This window comes from Macaca thibetana, chromosome 15 (assembly GCF_024542745.1).
Source record: "Macaca thibetana thibetana isolate TM-01 chromosome 15, ASM2454274v1, whole genome shotgun sequence".
In the NCBI taxonomy this organism is placed as follows: Eukaryota; Metazoa; Chordata; class Mammalia; order Primates; family Cercopithecidae; genus Macaca; species Macaca thibetana.
The window spans coordinates 98,122,463-98,150,124 of record NC_065592.1 but is presented as its reverse complement, the minus strand read 5'-3'; the positions used below and the strand labels follow the sequence as shown (position 1 = coordinate 98,150,124).

Below are 27,662 nucleotides of genomic sequence, written 5' to 3'. Positions count from 1 at the left end.
TTTACTCACATCTATAAAACTTGTAGGATCAATTATAACAATAGAAAATATTTTTGGTTTACCTTTTTTTTTTTTAATAATAAAAACCAAAGATGCAATCAACTAGAAAATGAGAAAATTTTCAACAATTCTATGTCATTCATCAAGGTGGGGGGGGGGGGAAAAACCGGGAAGAAATAGAATTACAGAAGTTAAATTAATGGTAAAAATTGGATCCCTACTCACCACTTATAAACTATTCACAAATTAATCTGTAATTGGCTTGAATTAGTGCAAAAATACAAAAAAGAAAAAATATTCACCATCTAAGGCTTGCTTTTGGTTCTACACAAATCTAACAATTAATTATGTAACTGAAGGTAAGAATAGTCCTAAAATTTTTACTTTCTCCTTTTCAATTCACAAAATATGACAACCTACAAGCAATTTCAGCTTCTAATGTATTATTTACAAATAAGTGAAAAAAATATACTTCTTGAGAAGGTCTTCAGGGTTACTCTGGTATAAATACACCAAATGCTGAGTTCTCTATATCTGAGATCAGGAGCACTTCAAGGGAAAAGTTTCAGAACTGCATCACTCAGGCATTCCATCCAAAATCACTAAAACAAACAGACATATGATATCGAATGCCCTTACCTCTTTCTTAGTAAAGGCTATAAGCACTGTCAGTAACACACGAGTAAATTTCACTCTGCTGAATACTGCTAAACATTGTTGGTGCTAAAAAAACAAGAAAGGACTAGAAGTTAAAAGATGCAAAGTCCATGAAAGGAATTTCATTTAAAATATATTAACTCCTAAGTCTCAATGTTAGTAACGTACTACATTACAGACACCTTCGTTTATAGGCCTTTAAAAGCCTGAAAAATGAGCTGCAGAAAACAAAAAAAAGCCTATTCTTTTGAAATAGGAATGTGTAGCTTCTATATCAACAGGACTGATCTTGTCCTAAGTCAAAAGTTACACTATTACCTCAAAAAGCTGATTTTATCTGCATTTTAAAAAGACTGATTAAAATGTGCTTTAAGCAGAGTCAGAAAATTTAGAATCTCGACAAAGGTTCAGCAACTTTTGACACTGTGGAGCTCTGACGCATCATCTGTGAAAGATCATATTTTTCTTCCTACCTCACAGGAATACTGAAGAGTTTTGAAATCATCTATTTGAAAGAGCTGTATTATCATTCTATCAAAATAAATACAAGGGAAATAAAATCCCTTGCAATGTCCAATTTTTAAAGAAATACCTTAAAAAGGGCTTCCATAAATTATAACGCAGTTCATAAAACTACAACATTAACAGGTAGACTTCTCTGATATTATCTACCAGAAAATAAGTTCAATTACTTCTAGTTCAACTTCTGGATCTCTTTCTTCTCCTTGTCGACTTCGAGTACTCTAAAATTTTAAAAAAGGTGAATTAAACACAAACCTGAAAAAATATAACATTACAAATATATAAGGTAAAACACTAATTTTTTGAGTATACACAACAATCTGTTTTTGGGAAAAATTGTTGGAGAAAAAAAGCTGTGTCTAGTATTTACGTTCCTCCTATTCTATATACAGAAAGGTCATTTTGACATAAATTATAAAGATCATGCACAAGAATTAAGTATTGAAACAGCAAAAGCAAAACAATGAAATAACATAAGCAGAAGTATATGACACACAGTACATTTTCCTTTAAAAGGAGCTATTAATTGAAATTCCTGATGCTCTCAAAACTAACCCTGTTAGAAAAAAACTGTAACCTTTACAAAAATCACATCATGAAAAAATAAAGTTCAATGGTCAATACCGATTTGTTTTACACTAAAATACAAAATATCTTAATACAAATGTTATAGTGGACAATGTTATTTGACCAAATACCAGGGCGGTACTACAGGAAGAGCTACTAAAAGTTGTGGGTTCTAGCCCTAAAGCTGCCATTTACGTGCCCTTCAGTAAAGCTAAGACACAGGTTACTTAACTCCTTTGATCTGTATTTTCTTCATCTAAAAGTGGAGCACTATGTGTGTCAAATTGCCCAATTCACTGAATTGCAAAAATCAAAAAAAGAGAATATGAAGTTTGACAACCATATTGTTATACTAGCATTAAAAAGAAAAGCAGAAATACAACTTTTCCCCCTTTTTAATCTCTATGAAAAGCAGCAAATCATCAAGGTCATCTAGAAGGTTTTCACCAGATTTGGCATATTACCATTTACTGAGCTCACCTACTGTGTTCCAGACACTGTACCAGCTATTAAAGATACAAAGGTGAATAAGACAGTCCTTACCTTTGAGGAACTCAAAACAGTAGTGGGAGAAAAATACTACTCTTTTTTTTTTTTTTTTTTTTGAAAAATACTATTCTTAAAATAGCATAGTAAAAAAACTCTAAAACACCGGCAAAAAGTTGAAAGAATCAAGTGGGTTAAATTTTAATATACTCATCTCTCTTTATCCATGGGTTGGATTCAACCAACCACTGATTGAAAGTATCCAGAAAAAAATTTTAAAATAGCATTTAAAAATACAGATTTTAAAAGTACAACTATTTACATAGCATTTACATCATATTAAATATTATAAGTAATCTAGTGATGATTTAAAGTATACAGAAGGACATAAACAGGTTATATGCAAATATCACACCATTTTACATAAGAGACTTGAGCATCCTTGAGTTTTGGCATCCACAGGGGTCCTGGAACCAATGCCCTGAGAATACTGAGGGATGGCTATACTTGAAAATGACATTCATTTATCAGAAACTCCTCTAGCAGTGTTCAAATTCATTACCAAAAAAAAAAAATACAAAGCACATACAGGAGAAAGGTGGTTCTACACATTTGTAATTAGGTAAAGTTAACCTGACATTTAGAGGTGTACCAAAACCCTACATCAAAGAGAAAACATATATACCTTTACTCTTCTTTGCATGTCATCCTCCACATCTTTTAGCATGCCTAGAAAAAGAAACAGTAAGTTTTAAAAGGAAACATATGAAAATGTAAAACTTGTGAATTATCTTTAAAAATAATTTTACCTGTAACTCGAAGATCTGTCACACTGTTAGCCATTTTAAATCCATAAGTCATAGACTGAAAATCTTCCTATACAAAAAGGGAATAATCAGGCTCATGAATAGCAACAAAACTTTAAATTGTGGCAAAATATAAAACTTTTCTTTATAGTTCTCTACAAAATCACTATTTAATAAAGAAACAGAAATGGGAGGTCATCCTGCTTGTCTAAATACTACTAGGATACACCCAAGCTTTTCTTGAAGGCATACACATAAAACACCTAATGTTGTCTCTGTCCTTACTTTCAATTGCTTGTCCTTAGGCAATTTAATACGTTCATTTGCCACATAAGTGTAAAGTGTATGAAAATATCACAAAGTAATAATTCTCACGAAGTATTCTCACATTCACAGGTGAATAGTAAATATACAGTAATTACTGTTTAAGGACAAGGCTGCAAGATTTAGATAAGACTACTTAAAAAATTATTAAATGACTGCTTACAGTTAAGATTTCTCAAAGAAAATTATTCAAAGTGAGAGCAAAACCATGTTCCACTACAGTCCACTGGAAGGAAAAAGACTGAGCCATTCAGACATACGACCCCCATCCCCCAAATCATTTTTTAAATGATTTCATTGCTGAGTCATTAACAAATTAAGTGATTTGCTGGACTTCCTTTGAAGAAAATACATTTACTGTCATCTGGCTGATCTGATTAACAAGTCATAAGCCCCATTAAAACAGTGTTTCTGCCACTATAATTCCTATAAAAACATAGATAGGGTTAGGCACGGTGGCTTGTGCCTACAATCCCAGCACTTTGGGAGGCCGAGGCAGGCAGATTACCTGAGGTCAGGAGTTCAAGACCAGCCTGGCCAACACAGTGAAACTCCGTCTACAATAAAAATACAAAAAAATTAGCTGGGCATGGTGGCGTGTGCCTGTAACCCCAGCTATTTGGGAGGCTGAGGCAGGAAAATCACTCGAACTCAGGAGGTGGAGGCTGCAGTGAGCAGAGATCGCGCCATTGCAATCCAGCCTGGGTGACAGAGTGAGACTCTGCCTCAAATAAAAATGTAGATAGAATCCCTAAAATAACAGAATAATGGTTCAAAAGGGGATGGAGCCACAGCACAATTTCTGGATTCTTAAAAAAAAAAAAAAAAAAAAAAAAAAAACCACAGTGAGCATCAAATTCAAGTGAAGTACTATATCCCACAAACAGTAAGAAAACAAACCCTACGCCCTTGGTCTCAAAGACCTCCGGGATATTTTACTAATCGAGTCCTTAAAAAAAAAAAAAAAAAAAAAAAAAGACTCATTACATTACAAAGCTATATAAGCTTATCCTCTAGATGAAGTTTATAGTCTGTCTCTACTTTGACATCAAATAGGACTCTCAAATTTTACATCTCCAAAAAGAAGCCTGATGCCCCCTTTCCTAGCGTTTACCATACCACTAAACGGCACTACTATCTGCCTAGAGTTGCTCAGGCTGAAAACCTGGCCTCGACTCCTCTTGTTTTTCTGCATCCTGTATCAAATCCATCGGAAAACACTGTAGGCTCTATCTTCAAATTCTAGTCCAACTACTCAGCCTTTCACAGCTATCTTTAGTTTAAGTCACCACTATTGCTCACTCTTGTAACCACCTCCAGACAACTCCCCCACCTACCACACTAGTCCCTGCCATAATTTATACACCACCAGAAGGCAGAAGGATTGTTTGAAAATAAGTAAGATCATGTCACTTCCTATTCAAAACCTTTCAAGAGTTTTCTACCTCACAGCAAAATCCCAAAGCCCACCATGGCCTCTCTGGCCCTGCATCACATGAGCCGGTTTCCCTCGCCAACCTTCTTTCCTACCACTTCACATTCACTGCACTGCAGTCTGGCAGGTCTTTCTTGTTGTCATTCAAACATACTAAACACATTCTCCTCTCACGGCTCCCACACCAAAATGATTTTCTTCAAAATATTTACAAGGCTTCATCCCTTACTATATTCCAGCCTCTGTTCTAATGTCAAATCCTCAAATAGGGGTTTTCCCTATGCATTCTAAGACAGCACCATCCACCATTTTATATCCCCTTATCCTGCTTTATTTTTCTTCATGGCAGTTATCACCACGTGACATTATATATGTATTTAATTACATATGCATTGACTATCTGTCCCAAGACAGGTATAATCCATGAGTTCACGGCTTTATTTACTATTTTACCTCCAGGACTTAGAATAGTGCTAAATAGACTTCTATTCAATAAATATGTGTTCAACGAACGACTTATTCCAGGGCAGGGGTCATTAACTCAAAAGGCAGGTTATCTTCCTAAATATATCTGGCTGACTACAACATACACTAGGGAATGGTGGAGACCGGCAAATTGGAAAACATATGCTTCATTTAGAAGGGGTCAGCCACTACTTATCCTGTTGTGGCTATGAATGAATACAGGGCCAGTGTGGTCAGGTCTCCTAATGTTTTAGAAAAAAATCTAGGTTTTTCTTTTTCAATGTAAAATCTCCCCCCCACCCTCTTTTTTTTTTTTTTTTTTTTTTTTGAGACAGGGTCTCACTGTCATCCAGGCTTGAGTGCAGTGACGCAAACTCAGCTCACTATAACCTCCACCCCACCCTGGGCTCAAGCAATCCTCCCACCTCAGCCTCCTAGGTAGCTGGGAATACAGGCATGCACCACCACACTAGGCTGAATTTTTTTTTTTTTTTAGTAGAGATGGGGTCTTGCCATGTTGTCCAGGCTGGTCTCTAACTCCTAAGTTCAAGTAAATCCACCCATCTCAGCCTCCCAAAGTGCTAGGATTATAGGCATGAGCCACCACATCCAGCCTCATCTTCCTATTTTTAAAAAACCAGACCAACACTGTGTAGGAAAAACAACAAAACAAAAATATCCATAAACCTTATCTGTAAGTTTGCCAAGAAGAGTCTTAGGAAAACTATCTTTCTGGAAGAACACCACAGGTCCTGGGTATATAAACCTCAGTAATAAGAATTTAATTGGCCGGGCGCGGTGGCTCAAGCCTGTAATCCCAGCACTTTGGGAGGCCGAGACGGGCAGATCACTAGGTCAGGAGATTGAGACCATCCTGGCTAACACGGCAAAACCCCGTCTCTATTAAAAACACAAAAAATTAGCTGGGCGAGGTGGCGGCGCCTGTGGTCCCAGCTACTCGGGAGGCTGAGGCAGGAGAATGGCGGGAACCCGGGAGGCGGAGCTTGCAGTGAGCTGAGATCTGGCCACTGCACTCCAGCCTGGGTGACAGAGCGAGACTCCGTCTCAAAAAAAAAAAAAAAAAAAAAAAAAAAAAAGAATTTAATCTAAGTTACTAGGTAAGTGAGAGCAAGAGAGTCATGTAAACAGACTGCTACCATTAAAGATCACTCTTGAAGATTTGTGTACTTGAGGACAGAAGTAAGAGTGAAACTAGGGAGACCAGACATTGGACTCTAACCAACAGTCCAAGCAAGGGCTGATGACGACTTGGATTGGGATTGCAACAGTGGGGAGAGTAAGAAGTTGGTCAAAAAAAAAAAAAAAAAAAATTAGGATATATTTCAAAGGTAGCACTAACATGATATGCTGATGAACTGAATGTGGATATGAGGTAAACTGTACAATCAAGCCTCATTTTTAGTGTTTTGTTCTAAGCAGGTGATGGTACCATTTCCCGGGATAAGGCAGTATTTGAGAGGAGCAGGAGTAAGCGCAGAAATGAAGTACAATTTTGGGTATATCAAGTTTGTAATTTCTTTGGTCATCCAAGTGGAGATTTCAGATTTCACTTGCTTGAGACTAGAAGTCAGGGAAGGACTCAAGGCTAGAGGTATAAATTTGGACTTCATCAGTGTATAGTTAGTTGATATTGAATGCCACATAAGTAGAGGAAATCAACCTAGGGAGCGGTTATGGAGGAGGGAGGGAGTCCACGAGTACCCTAGCAATTAGAGATGCAAGCACAGGAACTAGACTTACCAGTGAGGCAGAAAGAAATCCAAAAGACTGGTATTAAGAAGACAAAGAGAAAAAAGTATTTCACAGTGTGTCAACTGGGTCTAATGATGCTCACAGGCTGGAGAGGGAGGGGTGAAAACACCGAATTTAGCAAGATGGGTAAAGACCAGTTCTCCATAGTGGTGGTAAAGAACGACCATTTGGAGTACATAAAGAGAAAACGAAAGAAAAAGTAGAATAAGCAAATCATTAAAGAAGTTTTTCCTGGAGAGTAGCTGGGAAATGGGATTGTAGATACAAGGAGCCATGGGATCAACGAAACTGTGGTGCTTTCAAATGAATGTAAAGCATGTTTACATGCCGATTAGAGTAAGCGAGTAGTGAAGGAGAGCCTAGTAATGCAACACAAGTGGAGGAGCTGAGCTTAGACTGTGACAGGAATACTTTCACCTTAACAAGAGAGAAGACAGAGTTTGTGAGTATTAACAAACAGGTTAGCACTTGTGATAGTGACAAAATGAAACATTTGAGATTAAGTTGCAGACCATGATGCCCCTTTACTTCTAAATACTTCAGTATGATTTCCTAAAAACAAAATCTTCCTCTTACATAACCACAGTACAATTACCAAATAAAGAAATTCATGTCTCTAACCTCCTTTGATCTGAAGCATTTCCTCTGTCCTTAACTTTCGTATCTGACATTTAGAAGTATCTTTTCAAACAGTACTTCAAAATAGCATATTTTGAACAATACTTTGTAATATACATTTTGTAGCACATCCCTCAGTAACAGGTGTGCCTGATATTTCTTCAAGATTACACTTAAGTTATATCATATTTGATAGGAATACCACAGAAGTGATATGTCCTTCCTAGAACACTGTATAAGTAGGCACATGTCAATCTGTCTAATTACTGATAATTCTGGCCACTTGACTAAGGTGCTATCCGCCAAGTTTCTCCATGACAAAGCTATCATTTTTCCCTTTGTAATTAGTAAGTATCTGGTGGAAAGATATTTTTTGAGACTAAGTACATATCCTGTGTCTCATTATACTTTTGTCCAGTAATTGCAGCATCCTTTGTCAGAAATAAGTATTCAAAAACTGTACTCTTCACACAATACTATGCAGCCAAAACACTAATATTTTAGATATATTGAGTTAAATAAAATACAGCATTCAAATTATTTTCACCTATGGCCACTAGAACACTAAATCAAACTATACATGTGGCTTACATTTCCATTGTATAGTTCTGGTTTACAGAAAGAGATGACAGACAAGAACCACCAGTGAGGTAGCAAACCAGGGAAGAAAAGCATCTTAAAAGCCAAGCAAAGAATGTATTTTGAGGACAGAGTGATGACTACATCAAAATCTGCTGGTAATTCAAGTTTAAGACCAAATCTAACCACTGAATTTAACATCGAGGTCTTTGATGACTGTAACACGGTAGTTTTAGTGAAAGGTGTAAAGCTTGACTGGAGCAGAGAGAAAAAGAAGAAAACCAGAGACAGTGACTAAGAATACATCTTTTTTTTTTTTTAAGAGTCAGGGTCATTTGACTGCCCAGACTGGAGTGGAGTGCAATTGTAGCTCACCATAGCCTCGAACTCCTGGGCTCAAGTGATCTTCCTGCCTCAGCCTTAAGTAGCTGGGACTACAGAGGTGTACCACATCACCATGCCTGGCTAAATTTTTTATTTTTTTGTAGATGGGGTCTTGCTATGTTGTCCAGGCTGTAGGCACGCCTTCTAAAAAGGATCTGGCTGAAAAGAATTAAGGTATGTGCAGATGAAGGACAGCATTATGCTAAGAAATGACAGACTTAACGAGAAGAATATAAAGCACGTTTGCATGCTGATGTAAATTATCTAGCAGAGGGGTAAATTCATTACGCAAAGAACACAGGGAAGAATTGCTAGAGTAGTATCTTTGAAGATAGAATATAGGATCAATGCACAAGCAGAAGTTATCATCCTTACGAATACAGAAGGTCCATCTATATAACAGGAAAGCATCGGAATATAGGGCACATGTAGGCAGGTAGGAAGACTACTTCTATTTATATGGTAAATAGCAACTTACCAAATAAGTGTGAGGGTAGGGGAGTTTTTTTTTTTTTTTTTTTTTTAAAGACATACCAGGTCTCAAAATCTACCTTCTTGTCTCTCTGAAGAACTAGAAATATTCCACCAAACAAAATAATAAACTAAGAATAATAAAGGCATGTAGGCCAGATAACAAGAGACCTAACAAAACAGAGGAGGAAGTGAAATTCTCAGAGAAAAGAGAACAAAAAACTACAATGACACAGCTGTGTAGTGGGCACAGAACACAAGTGATGCAGCCTGAAGCTAGAGAACAAGAAGACTTCAAGAGGAGCATTTTCAAAAGAAAATACACAACTGACAGATTATCTGATAGGTTTCACAACAGTGAGCGAAAGAACTGGGGAGAAGTACATAGAAAACTAAGCAAATCAAAAAGAGAGATAATTATCACATATAAGAAAAACAAAATTTTGTATGAGAAAGGAAATATAAGCATATACCACTTTGGCTCACCTCTCATTAATATTTATACAATCACGATAACATCAATGCTCCATAATGATTTAACCAGCTTTTAGATTACTATTTGGGGCAAGGGCAGGGGTAATATGAGATATATTGTGATCTAATCTAACATATCAAAGCTAAAGTTAGTAAATCCTTAAATCCAGAAGTTAGATTAGATTATCTAGATATATGGAAATAATATGGAACAGTAAAAAAAAAAAAAAAAAAAAAAAGGCAGAGAACTATTTTTCCTCATAAGTGGGCTATTTAACTTTTTAAATTACATACAAGTATTAGTACTTTTATTAAGATGTACATACACGCACACCCCATTTAAATTTTCACATACCAAATATGAGGATACCTATTTTTAGGAAGATAACTGGTGGTCATATGGAGAATGAACTAGAAAGAAAATACTGGACCAGAGAGAAGAGTTCAGAAACTCCAAGGAAGCCAAACCTAAAGTTGAAGAACTAAAGCAGAAATGATGAGAGAAAAAACAGTGCCCCAATTCAAGGCATCTGCAAGCCAAAGCAAAATAATCTGGATGTAAGGAGTAAGAGGAAAGAGGTAATCAAAGATAACACTGGCAGTACAATATTGCAAGATACAGAATGCAAAAGGAAAAGTGGTTTGATAGGGTTCCCATTTTCGGCATGTGAGCAAGATGTTAAGAAAGAAATCAGAAAATGTCTCCAGATCAGGAGACACACCTGAGAACAAGATACACCAGCAGTTAGGAACTCCAGAAACACCCAATTTAAATAAATAATTTGCTCATTATAAATCTTTCTCTGTTTTGTTTTGAGATGGAGTCTCTCTCTGTCACCCAGGCTGGAGTGCAGTGGCACCATCTTGACTCACTGCAAGCTCCACCTCCCAGGTTCATGCCATTCTCCTGCCTCAGCCTCCCAAGTAGCTGGGACTACAGGCGTCCCCCACCACACTTGGCTAATTTTTTATATTTTTAGTAGAGACAGGGTTTCACCATGTTAGCCAGGATGGTCTCGATCTGACCTCGTGATCCGCCTGCCTCAGGCCTCCCAAGTGCTGGGATTACAGGCATGAGCCACCGCACCCAGCCAAATCATTCTTATTCATCACCAGGTCTCTTGAAGACTTTTTACTAGATCAGTATTTTTTTCTAATTATAAGACTAAGACAAACTTATCTGGAAAATCTGAAAATTTTAGCAAAAAGAAGAAAATACAATCTTTTGGCCCAGGAGCAAACTTCTGGTTTTCTCTTTTTCCAGTTTTATTTTTACACAGTTGGCTACAATGCTGCTTTTTTAACCTTTTGACATATACATTTCTCCATGTTATTCAGCACTCTTTCATCATGTTAATAACTACGTACTCAATATACATAATAAATTGTGTGTAATCAATTATCCATAATTTATTTCAACCGTAACTCTAATGGTGGCATTCTGGTTGGTGTCAATTGTTCACTAATGAAAACTCTGGTTAATGCATTTGGGCATAAAGTGCCCACGTTTCTAATTACATCCTTTTTTGTTACTGTTGTTGAGATGGAGTCTTACTCTGTCATCCAGGCTGGAGTGCAGTGGTGCAATCTCAGCTCACTGCAAGCTCCACCTCCCAGGTCCAAGCGATTCTCCTGCCTCAGCCTCCCAAGTAGGCATGACTACAGGCATGTGCCACTATGCCTAGCTAATTTTTGTATTTTCAGTAGAGACGGGGTTTCACCATGTTGGCCAGGCTAGTCTCGAACTCCTGACCTCAGATGATCCGCCCATCGTGGCCTCCCAAAGTGCTGGGATTACAGGTGTGAGCCACAGCACCCGGCCTAATTATTTCTTTAAGGCTGAGTTACAAGAAATAACTAGTTTAAATATCAGTATTTTTAAGATTCTTGATATACACATTATTAAACTGTTTGCCAAAACAGCTGTGCTAATGTACACTAGTAAAAACAGAAGTGTCAGCTTACTGCATTCCTTCCAACATTGAACATTTTCATTTTTAAAATTATATTCATGAAAATCAATCAGTTCTAGGAGCCGGGAAATCTGAGATCAAGAGGTGGGTGAGGTTAAAAAAAAAAAAGAAAGAAAAAATCAAACTACTCATTTTCATTTGTATTTCCTGGTTTATAGTGAAGCTAAATTTTAAAAGTGTTACAGCCATTTGATAACCTTCCTTCATAAAATAAGCAACCTATTTTATTGCCCATTTATTCAATTGGGGCTGAGTGTTATACTTTACTTGAATGTGACCATAATTCATAAAAATTATCTTATGTTTGTACCTTTTATTTTTCCTAAAAGTTTTTCTATCACTCTTGTCCTATTAGTCTCTTCCTTTAACATTTCTCCCATTTCCTAGTAAGACCTTCATCCAGAATATAAATGGATCTTCAATTACCAGCCAGGTGTGGTGGCTCACGGCTGTAATTCCAGCACTTTGGGAGGCTGGGGTGGGAAGATGACTTGAGCCCCAGGGTTTGAGACCAGCCTGGCCAATAAAGCAAATCCCAGTCTTTACAAAAAATTTAAAAATTAGCCACGTGTGGTGGAACACATCTGTAGTCTTAGCTACTCAGGAGGCTGAGGCAAAGTATTGCTGGAGCATAGGAATGAGGCTACCTGTGAGCTATGATCATGCCACTGCACTCCAGCCTGGGTAACAAAGTGGAATCCTCTAGAAATAAAATTCAATTATAATTTCTTGTTACTAAAAAACTTAGTTTCTTTAAAAACAAAAAAATGCAGACACACCATAAAAATCCCAACAGTGCAAACAAGCATATACCCCAGCCCTCAAGACCTATTATCCTCTTGTGTATGAAGATTTAGCTACCCATCTCCCTTTTTAAAACAGAAAAAAGTGGTAGCAAGCTATACACATGCTTTACTACACCTGACTTTTCTCACTTTAGAAATCTAATCTTATCTCTACACATAAATCAATCTCCTCCTCCATTTTAAAATCAGTAAAATACCCTTTTTTTTTTTTTTTTTTTTTTGGAGACAGAGTCTCACTCTGCACACAAACTGGAGTGCAGTGGCATAATCACAGCTCACTGCAGCCTTGACCTCCCCAGGCTCAGGCGATCCTCCAACCTCAGCTTCTCCAGTAGCTGAGACTACAGGCACACACCACCACACCCAGCTAATTCTTGCATTTTTTGTAGTGACACGGTCTCGATATGTTGCCTAGGCTGGCCTCGAACTCCCAGGCTCAAGTCATCTGCCTACCTTGTCCTTTCAAAGTGCTGGAATTATAGGCATGAGCCACCACACCAGCCAGCAGCAAAACACTTGATTGTATGAATGTAACATCTTTTAATTAGTCTCCTACTGATGGATATTGAGGTGGTTTCCAAACTAGTTACTACAAACAATTCTGTAAGTAATATCCTTGTACACAGGTCTTTGTGTACAAACACAAATATATTTGTAGGATGGAGTGCTAGAAGTGAAACTGCTGAGTCAAGACATGCATATTAGATTATGACAGATATCACCACATTGCTCTTTTTTAAAGTTGTAAGAGTTTACACTCCCACCAAAAACGTATGAGTCTTGCTTAGAGTAGGATGTCAAGTACTGACTGATCAATGTGGAAAATGTACTGGAATCAAAAAATACAAATTTTGCAACCATCACAGTAAACATTAGTCCAGGCAAGCACCGTCGATAGACGTTCAATCTAAGGGGAGAGATTTCAGTCAGCAGGATATTTTTATGGTCTTAAAGTGTACCCCAAGATTGCTTAAATACAAAGGGAAAAAACAGTAACCATATGGAAATAAGACAAAAGCTTTATGAACTGACCAAAATAATATCACCATTGAAGGGCAGACAGACTGTATACCTCCAGATGTGACACCCTGAAAAACACACATCACTTATGTTATATTCCACCCAAGACTGCACAATCTAAATTTAATCATTAGGAAAGAACAGATAAACCCAAGTGAGGCATAGCCTATTAAGAAATGAAAAGCAGGACAAGGTTGTGTTCACAAAAATATCAATGTCACCGGAAATAAAGAAAAGCTGAGGATCTCATGTAGCTTAAAGAATACTACAGAAATACGCAATTAAATGCAGGTCATAATTCTAGACTGGATCGGGGAAAAAACACTAAGAAGGATTGGGTCAATTAACAAAAATGGAATCTGAATAGTGTATTGTTATTACAGATTTGTTGAAGTTGATAATTGTGCTGTGGTTCTGCAGGACAGTGCCCTTTTACTTTGGAGAAACACACTAAAGTGTCACGGGGAAGAAGGCTGTAATGGGCACAACTTACTAACAGGTCAGGAAAAGACATACATACATACATGAGAGAGAGAGTGAGCAGGAGCACATGCATAAGTGAAAAAAGCAAATGGGACAGTATGTTAACAGTAGCTGAATCTGCATACGAATTATATGTTCTTTGTGCTGGTTCCCATAATTGCTGTTAATCTGAAATTATTCCCCAATAAAAAGTTCTAAAAAAAGACTAAGAAGTGGGAAATAATGACCGCTCATATTCATTGACACACACACATACATACACACAGAGTATATGAGTGCCTGTTTTCCCATCTTCATCAATCTTACTATAAACAATTTCTAATCTTTGCCAACAATGGGTAAAAACATGGTATTTCAGTTTTAATTTGCATTAAAGTGAGATTAAGCATCTTACATTTAAAGGCCATTTTATTTTCTGTAAACTATCTTCTTTTAATTTTTTATACTGAACACATTTCAGCTTTCTGAAATTTTGATATGAAATGATAAAGTAACTTTCAAGGGTGCCAAGCAATTGTTAATGCACTGTTATTCAAGGAATCCTCTCTGCCCACTGATTCTGATGTCCTTTTAGTTGTACTTTGAAAATACTAGTATTTAAAATAATCTGCATTTCTCTAACTCAAGCTAATCTTTTTAAAATTCTATCCAAATGAATAAAATTTTCCATAATGATACTCATATCAATACAATATGCAAATAACCAATGACTATATAAAAAGTGGACACTATTTCAAACAACTCACAAAGCCATACGGCCAGGAACGGTGGTTCACGCCTGTAATTTCAGAACTTTGGGAGGCTGAGGCAGGTGGATCACCTGAGCTCAGGAGCTTGAGATCAGCCTGGCCAACAGAGTGAAACCGGGTCTCTACTAAAATACAAAATTAGCCAGGCGTGGTGGTGCACACCTGTGATCCCAGCTACTCGAGAGGCTGAGGCACAAGAATAGCTTGAACTCAGGAGATGGAGGTTGCAGTGAGCTGAGATTGCCCCATTGTACTCCAGCCTGGGCAAAAGGACTGAAACCCCATCCCCTCCAAATAAAAAAAAAGCCACACCTTCAAATATTGACAAACATATTGAGTATACATTTAATTATTCTCACATACATAGTATAAACTGAGAAAAGTTTTACATACTATACACTGAACCATTGTTGGATCCTAAGAAATTTATTCTGGACCAGTAACAGCACTAAAAAGAAACATCGGTTTCAACAGAAGAATTTAACAAAAATAGTTAGTTATCAATAATTTCAAATGCTATCACGTTTTCCCTTATACAATTCTTTTTTTTTTTGTAGTCCTAGGTTGAGATGCAATTCCCTGAAAATTATCAGCATCCGAAAGCTTATTTTTTACACTAAAGGGGAAAAAATCTTTCTATCTCTAAAACTTAGACAAACCAAAGGAAAATGTCTATACCCTAAAATATTCATGTCTTTGTTCTCCTTAGCTCCCTTTTTGTATTATAATTTTTTTTTTTTTTTTTTTTTTTTTGAGACGGAGTCTCGCTCTGTCGCCCAGGCTGGAGTGTAGTGGCCAGATCTCAGCTCACTGCAAGCTCCGCCTCCCGGGTTTACGCCATTCTCCCGCCTCAGCCTCCCGAGTAGCTGGGACTACAGGCGCCCGCCACCTCGCCCGGCTAAGTTTTTGTATTTTTTAGTAGAGACGGGGTTTCACCATGTCAGCCAGGATGGTCTCGATCTCCTGACCTCGTGATCCGCCCGTCTCGGCCTCCCAAAGTGCTGGGATTACAGGCTTGAGCCACCGCGCTCGGCCTTTGTATTATAATTTCTAACAGACTGGAGGACAAGGGCTGTCTCTTTCATTTTTCTCTGGGAATTCCCACAACCTCCAAAAACAGTAGTCTGCACATACGGATACTCAGTGAACGGTACTGACAGAAAGAACATATGCTAAGATGAAAGCCCTTTCTTGGATAGAACTGAATTACTTTACCCAATATATCTGTAAATGGCAACAGCATTACTTTTAAAAACTGTTTTTAAATATACATATAGACGAAAGTATGTATCACAAGATCATTTAAATACATCACAGTGAATAAGGTAGTCAATGAACTTCAGAAATTATTTTTTTTTGGAGACAGTCTCGTTCTGTTGCCCAGGCTGGAGTGCAGTGGCACAATCTCAGCTCACTGCAACCTCTGCCTCCTGGGTTCAAGCAACTCTCATGCCTCCTAAGTAGCTGGGATTACAGGTGCATGCCACCACATCTGGCTATTTTGTGTATTAGTAGAAACAGGGTTTCACCATGTTGGCCAGGCTGGTCTCAAACTCCTGACCTCAGGTGACCTGCCCACCTTGGCCTCTCAAACTGCTGGGATTACAGGCATGAGCCACCACACCTGGCCAAGGAATTCTTACATTACAAAATCTTACCTCTTCAAAAACAGCAGCTTTATTTACTTTTTCCCTTGCAATGTCACAGATTTTCAAGATTCCCAGAGCAAAAGCCTTCATAGCAGGATCTTCTATAAAGTCTGGATTATGAATGTAAAGGCACGTAAATACTGTCTGTGCCAACGAATGGCCTTCTAACCATGTTATCTATAAAGAAACAAAAGAGTATATATTTAAGGTGATAAAATTGAGTCTGCAAAGTCTAAATTGATCCTAGAGTCAAAGGCCAGAAGCACCATAGACCCAGATAAGATTAATCACAAGACTTAAAAAAAAGACAAGTTAGAATTCCTTTCATTGACTAACATTTTTCAAGCATCTATGGGAATCACTGTCGTATGTACATCAGTTTGCAACATATTAGAGATTAATGAAATTAAGACTGCCTCTTTATGTAGCATCCAAAAGAAATAAGGTCCACAATGTAGTCAATAAAAACATCCATAAACTGGAAAATTCACAATTGTAGAACTAACCAGATCCTTAGACACTCATCGAACTTTATAATCCTTACCACCACAACCCAGCCAACACCATATCTCACCTAGATTATCGGAAGAAACTAGAAACTAGACAGGTTTTCCTGCCTCCCATCTCCAATTTAATACCCCCAAGTAGAGATCTTTCTAAAACACTAAGAGAATCATTTTATACTATTTTACTGAGTGACCACTATATGTCTGGCACCATGTACTAGAGGTTGGGAATACCAACAACAGGCAAAATTGGGTAAGTACTGTGTCCCAAATATTATGCTAGGTTATTTTCAAATATCTCTCATTTTTTCCTAACACTTTGAGAAAGGTGGTATTTTTCTCCTTTTACATGTAAAGAAACAGAGTAAGAGTTTAAATCATTTGCCCAAGTTTATAGTTATTTTTACACTAAAGCCCAAGAATTCTGCAACAGAGTAAGACATATGCTACTGCATTGCAAAATGACAAATGTTTGTGGAAACTTGTAATTAAGGTGTGTATTTGGTATTAACTACTGTGCAGAAGAGAGACTTTCCAGACTAAAAACCATCTGCCTTTTAAAGTCCAAATTTTTAAATACAGTCCCAAGAGTCTCACAGAACACTTCCTCAACTTTGGCAAAAATACTCCTTCTGTTTACCTTTCCCTCCTTCTCCACCACTCTCCACTTATCCCACACTCCTCCTACTTGGCTCCCTGCCAGACTTCAGCCTTAAGCAGCTATCTATGATTTTCCAAAATGAACATTTTCACATTGCCATGCCCATGCAATATACCTCTTGGCCTACTAAACCATGAATCTTCCTGTCATACACCTACCATTCTTTAGTACCTCATACCAATATTACTTCCTTTCTACAGCCTTTCTTACTCTCCCAGACATAATTAACTCCTCCTCTCTGTTCCCACAGCACCATTATAAAAGCATTTTCATGTTGTCAGAATTGTTTATTCACGTCTGTTCCCAGCAATCCTTTGACTCTTTTCTTTACTCCACCCACTAGGACTGTAAACTGCTAAAAGGTAATAAAGAAATCTTTGAGGGGGTAAAGAGACAGCTTTGGAAGATGAAGGATCAGGATTAAGATTCTGGCAAGGGCCCTCCCAAGCAACATAACCATAGACAGTAAGATAGTACGGATACCTAATAAAGCTCATGTAAAACGTAAGTGAAAACTGTACATATAAAACACCTAATACAACTACACACACTGGCAATCAATCAATAAACGCTGAATGAACAAATGAATAAATTTTACGTATTTCTAAGGACAATGATTTAATGTCAATTTAAAAGAAAGGGATGGTCAGAAAGCAGGGGGGAGAGGAAAGCAGTACAAATGAGAATTTCTCCACACACAATACTTTCCAGGGAAAACATAATTCAGCATATACAAATCACTAAAAAATTTTCTTCCCAGGAGATGGCCAGTTTACCACAATTTATCCTAGATTAGAAAAAATCTCTCCAAAGCCATTGTCTAGCTCTCTTTTGTTTCGATTCCACGCTTATTTATGAAACCTTCCAATTACAGACTTATTGCTTGAGTAACTTGAGAACGAAAAGGGTATTATGAACAATGGCTACAATACTATCTTCACTGAAAAGAAAATATCCCTTCACCCAGAAAATTAAAATGTAAAATCAAGTAGATGACAAGATGAAATCCTATTACCAGGCCTGCCAATCTTATGCACATCTTTACTAGGCCAAGTATTACATTTATTTCATACTCAACATTAGTGTATAGGCTTTTAAATCACAAGATTCAGGTAAATCACAGTTTTTAAATTAACCAATAGTCTTAATTCCATTCTTACCAAACAGCAAAAACATGTATCCATAATCCCTATCAGTTCAGGCAAGGTGAGATCTTTAATTTTAATAGTGCCATCCTAAAAAGGAGGAAGAATGTGACATATAAGCAGAAATTTTTTTAAACATGGTTACTATGTATAGTAGCATTCTGGATTTTTAACATTCAATATTTAAAAACAGCAATTCTAAGAAAATGCTATCTATCATCTGATAAAACTATCACACCAAATTAACTCTGTATTCTTAAAAACTATCATCTTATAAATTTTATTTTTAATTGACATAATTGTAAAAACAATATATCTTAGGTCTTCAATAAGAAAAATCTAAACAATAAAGGCCTTTATATAAAATGAAAAGCCAAATCAACAAGTATTTTAAAAGCAGTTCAAACCAGCTTTAAGTATTAATATAAATCATTTTAATGACCCAAAACTACTTAGAAAGAAAACTAAAGATTTTTTAAAACACTTAAGTTAGTTAACTATATTACTTGCAAATTTTGTTTACAATATTCATTTGCTCAGCAAACCTTTCTTTATAAAATATGTAAAATCAAACTCTATTGCAAGTATAAATGAATTTCTAAAGCAACTTTAAATTCACTACCACAAGTATTGTACTTGTGCAAATTTACTTTTACGTATTAACATATTAATACACAAAATTTAACCCCCAAGCCAATTTTCCTATTTGAATAGAGTGAAATGCTTTCAAAAATTAATTTTAAAAGTACACAAATGCACAAATTTAGAGCAAGATTTTAATGAAGACCTTAATTTTCAGATTTTAACATATAAAGGTTGTAACTAATTCTTATTTATATACTTGAGCTGCTTTGAAGGAAAAAGACTTTAATACAACGTTTCATTTCATTATTAAGCACAATGTTTTAACATAAAATAACAAAAGATAAAAGGAAACACAAAAAGTACAATGGTGACTACCTTGATAGCTTGTTCAAAATTGAGAACTTTTCGATTAACTTGGTTTCCAATCATGCCAGCATCCATCTTGGGATCCATCATTTCAATAGCAGACATGGCTTCAAAAAGACCAAATCTGCAAATAAAAAAATTAAGTCCACAGATTGTTTTTGAGCCAGTAAGCTTATTCATATTTTCACAATGGTATAAAATTATACTACTTTTAATAACTATTCTATGTATTCAGTCTTCTCAACTTGCTAACACTTCTACTTCAATTAACTGTCGATTGATACAAAAATTATTCCATGTACTTGCCACTCAAATGATTTTACACGCACTGTGAGGAAGAAAAAGATTTCTGCCGGGCGTGGTGGCTCACACCTGTAATCCCAACACTTTGGGAGGCCGAGGCGGGTGGATCACCTGAGGTTGGGAGTTCAAACCAGCCTGACCAACATGGAGAAACCCTGTTACAAAACAGCTGGGCATGGTGGTGCATGCCTGTAATCGCAGCTACTTGGGAGGCTGAGGCAGGAGAATCGCTTGAACCCGGGAGGCAGAGGTTGCGGTGGGCTGAGATCGCACCGCTGCACTCCAGCCTGGGCAACAAGAGCAAAACTCCATCTCAAAACAAAACAAAACAAAACAGCAACAAAAAAAGAAATATTTAAGATTTCTGTGGTCTCACACTAGACCTAATAAAGAATTCTCGGGGTGGGGCCCAGCAATCTATGCTTTAGTAAGCCCTCCAGATGATTCTGTCGCACGCTCAAATCTGAGAAGAACTGAATTTCAGATTCTACTTTCCCTTCCCCACAACCACAATGTCCAATCTTGTCTACTTACTAATTAAAAGTTTCACATTCCTAACCCTGAAAATTGAGCCTGGCCATGGCAGTATAGGAACTGGGGCTATATATAGGCATATAAACATGAACAAGTATTTCCATTTATTTTGTTTTTCCAAGGTGCTATGGTTTGAATGTGGTTTGCCTCCACCAAAATTCATGTTAAAACTTGATCCCCAATGTGGCAGTGTTGGGAGGTGAGGCCTAGTGGGAAGTGTCTTGGGCATGGGGGAGAATCCCCATGAATAGATTAAAGCCCTCTGAGGGAGGTGAGTTCTTGCTCTCCCAGGAATGAATTACAGTTGACCCTTTCACAACATGTGTTTGGACTGCATGAGTCCACTTAGACAAAGGTTTTCTTGCACCTGTGCCACCAGAGACTGCAAGACTAACTTCCTCTTCCTTCCTCAGTCTGCTCAACACAAATATGACAAACATGAAAACCTTTATGATGATCCACTTAATGAACAGTAAGTATATTTTCTCTTCCTTATAATTTTCTTCATAACATTTTCTTTTCCCTAGTTTATTGTAAGAATACAGTATATGGCACATATGACACACAAAATATGTGTTAATCAACTGTTTATGTTATTGGTAAGACTTCCAGTCAATGACAGGCTACCAGTAGTTAAGATTTTGGCGGAGTCAAAGGTTTTATGTGGATTTTTTACTGTAAGGGGGTGGGTCGGCACCCCAATCCCCAAGTTGTTCAAGGGTCAACAATACCATCCAAGAGGGTGGGTTGTTTTAAAGACTCTGACTTCCTCGGTTTCTCTTTCTTGCATCCTCCCCTGCCATGTGATCTCCTCGCACCACATGCCACTCCCTGCTGCTCCCCTTCTGCTTTCTACCATGAGTTGAAGCACCCTAAAGCTCTCACTAGATGCAGTTGCCCAATCTTAACCTTCCAGTCATCAAATAAACCTCTTTATAAACTCCCCAGTCTCAGGTATTCAGCTACAGCAACACTAAACTGACTAAGACACAGGGATTGTGTCAAATAAACCTCTTTATAAACTCCCCAGTTTCAGGTATTTAGCTATAGCAACACTAAACTGACTAAGACACAGGGATTCTCATTTACTTTTATCTAGGCACTTAGTCACCCAATTTCTGGTTATCAACCAACCTATCACATATGACATACAACTGATACCTTTTCTTCAAGAAATTCCACATTCATTACATCTGCTCTCCAGGAAAGGACCATAAGTTACAGTTTCCCTAGGTATAACCATTTCACATCACAACTAGGGTTAGCTGCCCCAAAATAGCTCATCACAGTTAAAAATATATTTATAATTAGTTTTATTTTCATAATTTTGAAATGTAAACTTACTCAAACTTCAGGGAATATTACTCCACATGAGAAAAAAAAAAGACTGAAATATTACACTACACCATTTTCAAAGAATACTTACAGCTTATCATGAAGTAGTTCTCCCAACTTTAATTCTAAAAAAAAAAAAAAAGAAAAATCCTTTTAATTCTAAGAAAAAAAAGACATTAGCACCTGAAAAAAATGTGCTTGTATTACTTTAAAATTCATTTTCTAAGAAATACTTACTTCTACTCCATTACTAATATAATGCATTCTATGTTGCGGGAAGTCAGGGACCCTGAACGGAGGGACCAGCTGAAGCCATGGCAGAAGAACATAAATTGTGAAGATTTCATGCACATTCATTAAGTTCCCCAAATTAATACTTTTATAATTTCTTATGCCTGTCTTTACTGCAATCTCTGAACATAAACTGTGAAGATTTCATGGACATTTACCACTTTCCCAACAATACTCTTGTGATTTCCTATGCCTGTCTTGTCTTTAGTCTCTTAATCCCATCATCTTTGTAAGGTGAGGATGAATGTCGCCTCAGGACCCTGTGATGATTGTGTTAACTGCACAAATTGTTTAAACAATATGAAATCTGGGCACCCTGAAAAAAAGAACAGGATAACAGTGATGCTGAGGGAACAAGGGAGATAACCATTAGGTCTGGCTGCCTGAGAGCCGGGCAGAACAGAGCCATATTTCTCTTCTTTCAAAAGCAAACAGGAGAAATATCGCTGAATTATTTTTCTCAGCAAGGAACAGCCCTGAGAAAGAGAATGTGTGCCTTGGGGGAGGTCTCTAAAATGGCTGCTCTAGGAACATCTGTCTTTTACAGTTGTAGATAAGGGATGAAGTAAGTCCCAGTCTACCATAGTGCTCCCAGGCTTATTAGGACGAGGAAATTCCCACCTAATAAATTTTGGTCAGACTGGTTGTCTGCTCTCAAATGCTGTCTCCTGATAAGATGTTATCAACGACAATGCGTGCCAAAACTTCATTAGCAATTTTAATTTCGCCCCAGTCCTGCGATCTCGCCCTGCCTCCATTTGCCTTGTGATATTTTATTGCCTTGTGAAATATGTGATTTCTGTGACCCACATCCTATTTGTACACTCTCTCCCCTTTTGCAAATCACTAATAAAAACTTGCTGGTTTTGCGGGTTGGGGTGCACCACAGAATCTGCCGACATGTGATGCCTCCCCCGGACACCCAGCTTTAAAATTTCTCTCTTTTGTACTCTTTCCTTTTATTTCTCAGACTGGCAAACACTTAGGGAAAATAGAAAAGGACTCACATCAAATTATTAGGGGCAGGTTCCCCCAATAATTCTGTACAGTGAGTACTTATGTAAATACAAAAGAATACTATAAATCAAGTGGTTTAAGAAAAAAAATAATACTTTTGAGAATAAGTGACCCATCACAGGCCATAATATTCCAATCAGAATTACCAACCCCATTTTTAAAAATCACTAGTATACTTCCCCAAGTAAACTTTTACATAGAACTGACTGCTACTTCTCAAGTTTTTAAACCATGTTACCATAATCTAATTTCTTCTGTTCCAGTAACAGTGTCAAAACCATTTTTTAAAATCCTATTGTATTTAAATTATATAGAAAACATTTGAGTAAACAGGTAATCAAAACAGTGTTCAATCACTATAAAGCACTGGTCCTCAACCTCGGCTGCATATTAGAGTCAACTGAGAAACTTCTGAAATCCCAAAGTCCAAGCAGCATCCCAAACCAATGAAATCTAGAGTTGGGAACCAATGAAATCTAGAGCTGGGAACTATACACTGGTTTTAGAGCACTCCAGATGATTTTAATACGCAGGTAAGTCAGAAATCACTGCTATAACATGCTAAGTAAATTAAATATTGATGGCGGCCAGGCACAGTGGCTCACACCTGTAATCGCAGCACTTTGGGGGGCCAAGGTGGGTGGCTCATGAGGTCAGGAGATCGAGATCATCCTGACTAACACGGTGAAACCCTGTCTCTACTAAAAACACAAAAAAATTAGCCCGGCATGGTGGCGGGCGCCTGTAGTCCCAGCTACTCAGGAGGCTGAGGCAGCAGAATGGCGTGAACCCAGGAGGCAGAGCTTGCAGTGAGCCGAGATCGCGCTACTACTGCACTCCAGCCTGCGCAACAGAGCAAGACTCCGTCTGGGGAAAAAAAAAAAATTTATGGCTAAATCCTGTGGAAGGTGTAAGCAGTTTTCTGAACTGTAGCCAATCTTCCTTAGCCAACTGTAAGTTAAATAACATTAATTTTTAACAGTTCCAGGTACTGAAACAGATAAGAATCATGTATAAAAATATAACAATAAGGCAGAGGCTAGTGGATTACTTGAGGTCAGGAGTTTGAGATCAGCATGGCCAACATAGTGAAACCCCATCTCTACTAAAAATACAAAAATAGCCAGGTGTGGTGGTGGGTGCCTGTAATCCCAGCTACTTGGGAGGCTGAGGCAGGAGAATCACTTAAACCCAGAAGGCGGAGGTTGCAGTGAGCCGAGATTGTGCCACTGCACTCCAACATGGGTGACAGAGGAAGACTCCATCTCAAACAAAACAAAACAAAACAACAAAACATAGAAAACATACTAGTAATCCAGCAATTCTCAAAGAGTGATCTGGGAACCCAGGAGCCTGCGATGTTAAAATTACTTTGATAATCATACGAAAACATTCATTGTCTTTTTTTACTGTGTTGACACCTGTACTAATGATGCAAAAACAACGACAGGAAGGCAAAAAGGCACTGGAGGGCAAAACTGCTGCAGCTTCAGCACAAATCAAGACAGCGGCCCCAAGCTAAATTAATCATGTACTCTGCACTTCCATGCACTTATGGCTAAAAAAAGGCAAAAATTTTCTTCAATCTAAGAATGCCCTTGATGATCACTATTCATTAGGAAAGTGCAAATTAAAATTACAATGACACCGCCTTACACACATTAGGATGGCTACTACAAAAAAAAAAAAAACCCTGCAGAAAATAAGTGTTATAAGGATGTGTAGAAACTGAAACCCTTGTGTACTGCTGGCAGGTTTGTAAAATGGTTGAGACACTGTGGAAAACAGTATAGCAGTTCCTTAAAAAATTAAAAACAGGGCAGATGCAGTGGCTCACACCCATAATCCCAGCACTGTGGGAGGCCAAGGCTGGAGGACTGCCTAAGCCCGCGAGTTCAAGACCAGCCTGATCAACACAGTGAGACCCTATATCTACAAAATATCTTTTAAAATTAGCCAGGCATGGTGGTGCACACCTGTAGTCCTAGCTACTGGGGAGGCTGAGGTGGGAGGATTGCTTGAACCCTGTAGTTTAAGGTAATAGAAAGCCACAACAGAACCACTGAACTCCAGCCTGGGTAACAGAGCAAGACCCTGTCTCTAAAAAAAAAAAAAAAAAAAAAAAAAAAGGAAAAGAAAAAAAAAATTTAAACAAAATTACCATATGATCCAGCCAATTCAAATTCTGAGCATATACCCAGAAAGACTGAAAACAGAGTCTCAAAGAGGTACTTGTATGCTCATGTTCACAGCAGCTTTATTCACAAGCACTAAAACATGGGAAACAACCCAAGTGCCCACTGACAGATGAATGATAAGCCATGGTATACACATACAATGGAATATTATTCAGTCTTAAAAAAGAAGGAACTTCTGACATGCTACAACATAGACTAACCTCGAGGACATTATGCTAAGTGAAAAAAGCCAGGCACAAAAAGACAAATACTGTATGAGTTCACTTAAATGAAATACTTAAAGTAGTCAAAAATAATACTATAGGGCCAGGCGTGCTAGCTCATGCCTGTAATCCCAGCATTTTGGAAGGCCAAGGCAGGCAGATCACCTGAGGTCAGGAGTTCGAGACCAGCCTGCCCAACGTAGTGAAACCCCATCTCTACCAAAAAAATACAAAAATTAGTCAGGCATAGTGGTGGGTGCCTGTAGTCCCAGCTACTTGGGAGGCTGAGGTGGAAGAATCACTTGAACCAGGAGGCGGAGGTTGCAGTGAGCTGAGATTATGCCATTGCACTCCACCCTGGGCAACAGGGTGAAATTCTGTCTCAAAAAAAGAAAACAAGTCATAGTGTATACTGCTGGTTGCCAGAGAATGGGGAGAGGAATGATGAAGACTTACCATTTGTTTAATGGATAGAGAATTTTAGCTTCACAAGATAAGAGTCCTGGATATGAATGGTGGTGATGTTAGCAAGACAAATGTATTAAATACCACTGAACTGTACATTTAAAAATGGTTAAGCTGGTTAAAAAAAAAAAAATTTCTCTTGAGACAGGTCTCACTCTGTTGCCCAGGCTGGAGAGCAGTGATGCTATCACAGCTCATTGCAGCCTTGACCTCCCAGGCTCAGGTGATCCTCCCACCTCAGCCTCCTGGGTAACTGGGACGACAGGTGCAAACCACCATGACCGGCTAATTTTTCGTATTTTCTTACAGAGATGGGGTTTTGTCATGTTGCTCTGGTTGGTCTCAAACTTCTGAGCTCTAGTGATCTGCCGCCTTGGCCTCCCAAAGTGCTGGGATCACGGGCATGAGCCATCACGCCTGGCCTAAGATTGTAAATATTATGTTGTTTATTTTAACACAATAAAAAAGCTGGGGAAAATAAAAGAACAACCATGATAAAGCAGTAAACATTATTGCTCTCAAGGCCAGGGTGCGGTAACTGAGGTACCTATAGAGCAAAATGTATTCACTTTTAGTTCTTGCTTTCTTAAATTTTGCACCGTAAGGTACCTCACTCACTTCACCCTAGCACCAGCCCTGATTAATTTTACTCAGTTTCAACTTTGTATAAGTTGTTAAATATTCTACTTGAAAAAATGGGAAGCAGACAAACACTTCTGCTGCATATCAAAGAAAGACAGTTGTCTTGGGGAACAAAAACATTTGCACAGCTAGGCACAGTGGCTCACACCTATAATCCCAACACTTTGGGAAGCCGAGGCAGGTGGATTACTGGAGGTCAGGAGTTCAAGACCAGCCTGGCCAACATGGTGAAACCCCGTCTCGACTAAAAATACAAAATTAGCTTGGGATGGTGGCATGCGCCTGTAATCCCAGCTACTCAGGGGGTTGAGGCAGGAGAATTGTTTGAACCCAGGAGGTGAAAGTTGCGGTGAGCTGAGATCGCGCCATTGCACTCCAGTCTGGGCATAAAGAGCAAAACTTCATATCAAAAAACAAAAACAAAAACACTTGCACAATTATTACAGAACACTACTTTTACCTGAAAAAACAAAAACAATCAACAGACTATGTTATTCAGACTTGAGAATGTGGCATTTTTTAAAAAAATAAATGAATCTGTCACTTCAAGAAAAACTGACGATATTTGTTGCCAATAATAAAATTTGAGCTTTCAAGCAGAAACTAAAATTTTGGAAAATATGTATCTGCCACTGTAAGTCTAACAATTTCCCAAAACTTAGAAGAGCTTTCTATATTGGTAGTGATAACAACAAATGTGCTTATTAATATTGTATAATGAAATGTGTTAACAATTGGAAGATCTAGCCAAGCGCGGTGGCTCACGCCTGCAATTCCAGCACTTTGGGAGGCCGAGGCAGGCGAATCACTTGAGGTCAGGAGATCCAGACCAGCCTGGCCAACATGGCAAAACCCCGTCTCTAGTAAAAATACAAAAATTAGCCAGGCGTGGTGGTGCACACCTGTAATCCCAGCTACTCTATTCAGGAGGCTAAGACAGGAGAATCCCTTGAACCCGGAGGCAGAGGTGACAGTCAGCAAAGATCACACCACTGGACTCCAGACTGGGTGACAGAGCAGGACTATGCCTCAAAAACAAAAAATCTGGAAGATCTGCATAACTTATTGAAACAGTATTTTCCAAATGGCAATGCATGTTACAAAATCAGGCATGGATTAAAAAGCCACTCAAAGTTCAAGAAAGAGCAATTAATTTTAATGTAACAGGGC

The 27,662-nt window shown here is 38.0% G+C and overlaps 1 protein-coding gene across 5 annotated transcripts in view; it reads right to left on the bottom strand.

The window, feature by feature from the left end:
- Positions 1-27,662, bottom strand: part of NAA35 (N-alpha-acetyltransferase 35, NatC auxiliary subunit) — a 90,153-nt gene that overhangs the window by 52,233 nt on the left and 10,258 nt on the right. For all 5 annotated transcript variants that reach the window (XM_050760954.1, XM_050760951.1, XM_050760950.1 and 2 more), the window contains exons 3-10: positions 21,768-21,801; positions 19,514-19,628; positions 18,569-18,643; positions 16,251-16,418; positions 3,042-3,108; positions 2,918-2,961; positions 1,350-1,400; positions 640-723 (exon numbers count right to left, since the gene is read on the bottom strand). In XM_050760954.1, coding sequence (XP_050616911.1) covers positions 640-723; positions 1,350-1,400; positions 2,918-2,961; positions 3,042-3,108; positions 16,251-16,418; positions 18,569-18,643; positions 19,514-19,628; positions 21,768-21,801 — 638 coding nt within the window. The remainder of the gene's footprint in view (positions 1-639; positions 724-1,349; positions 1,401-2,917; positions 2,962-3,041; positions 3,109-16,250; positions 16,419-18,568; positions 18,644-19,513; positions 19,629-21,767; positions 21,802-27,662) is intronic.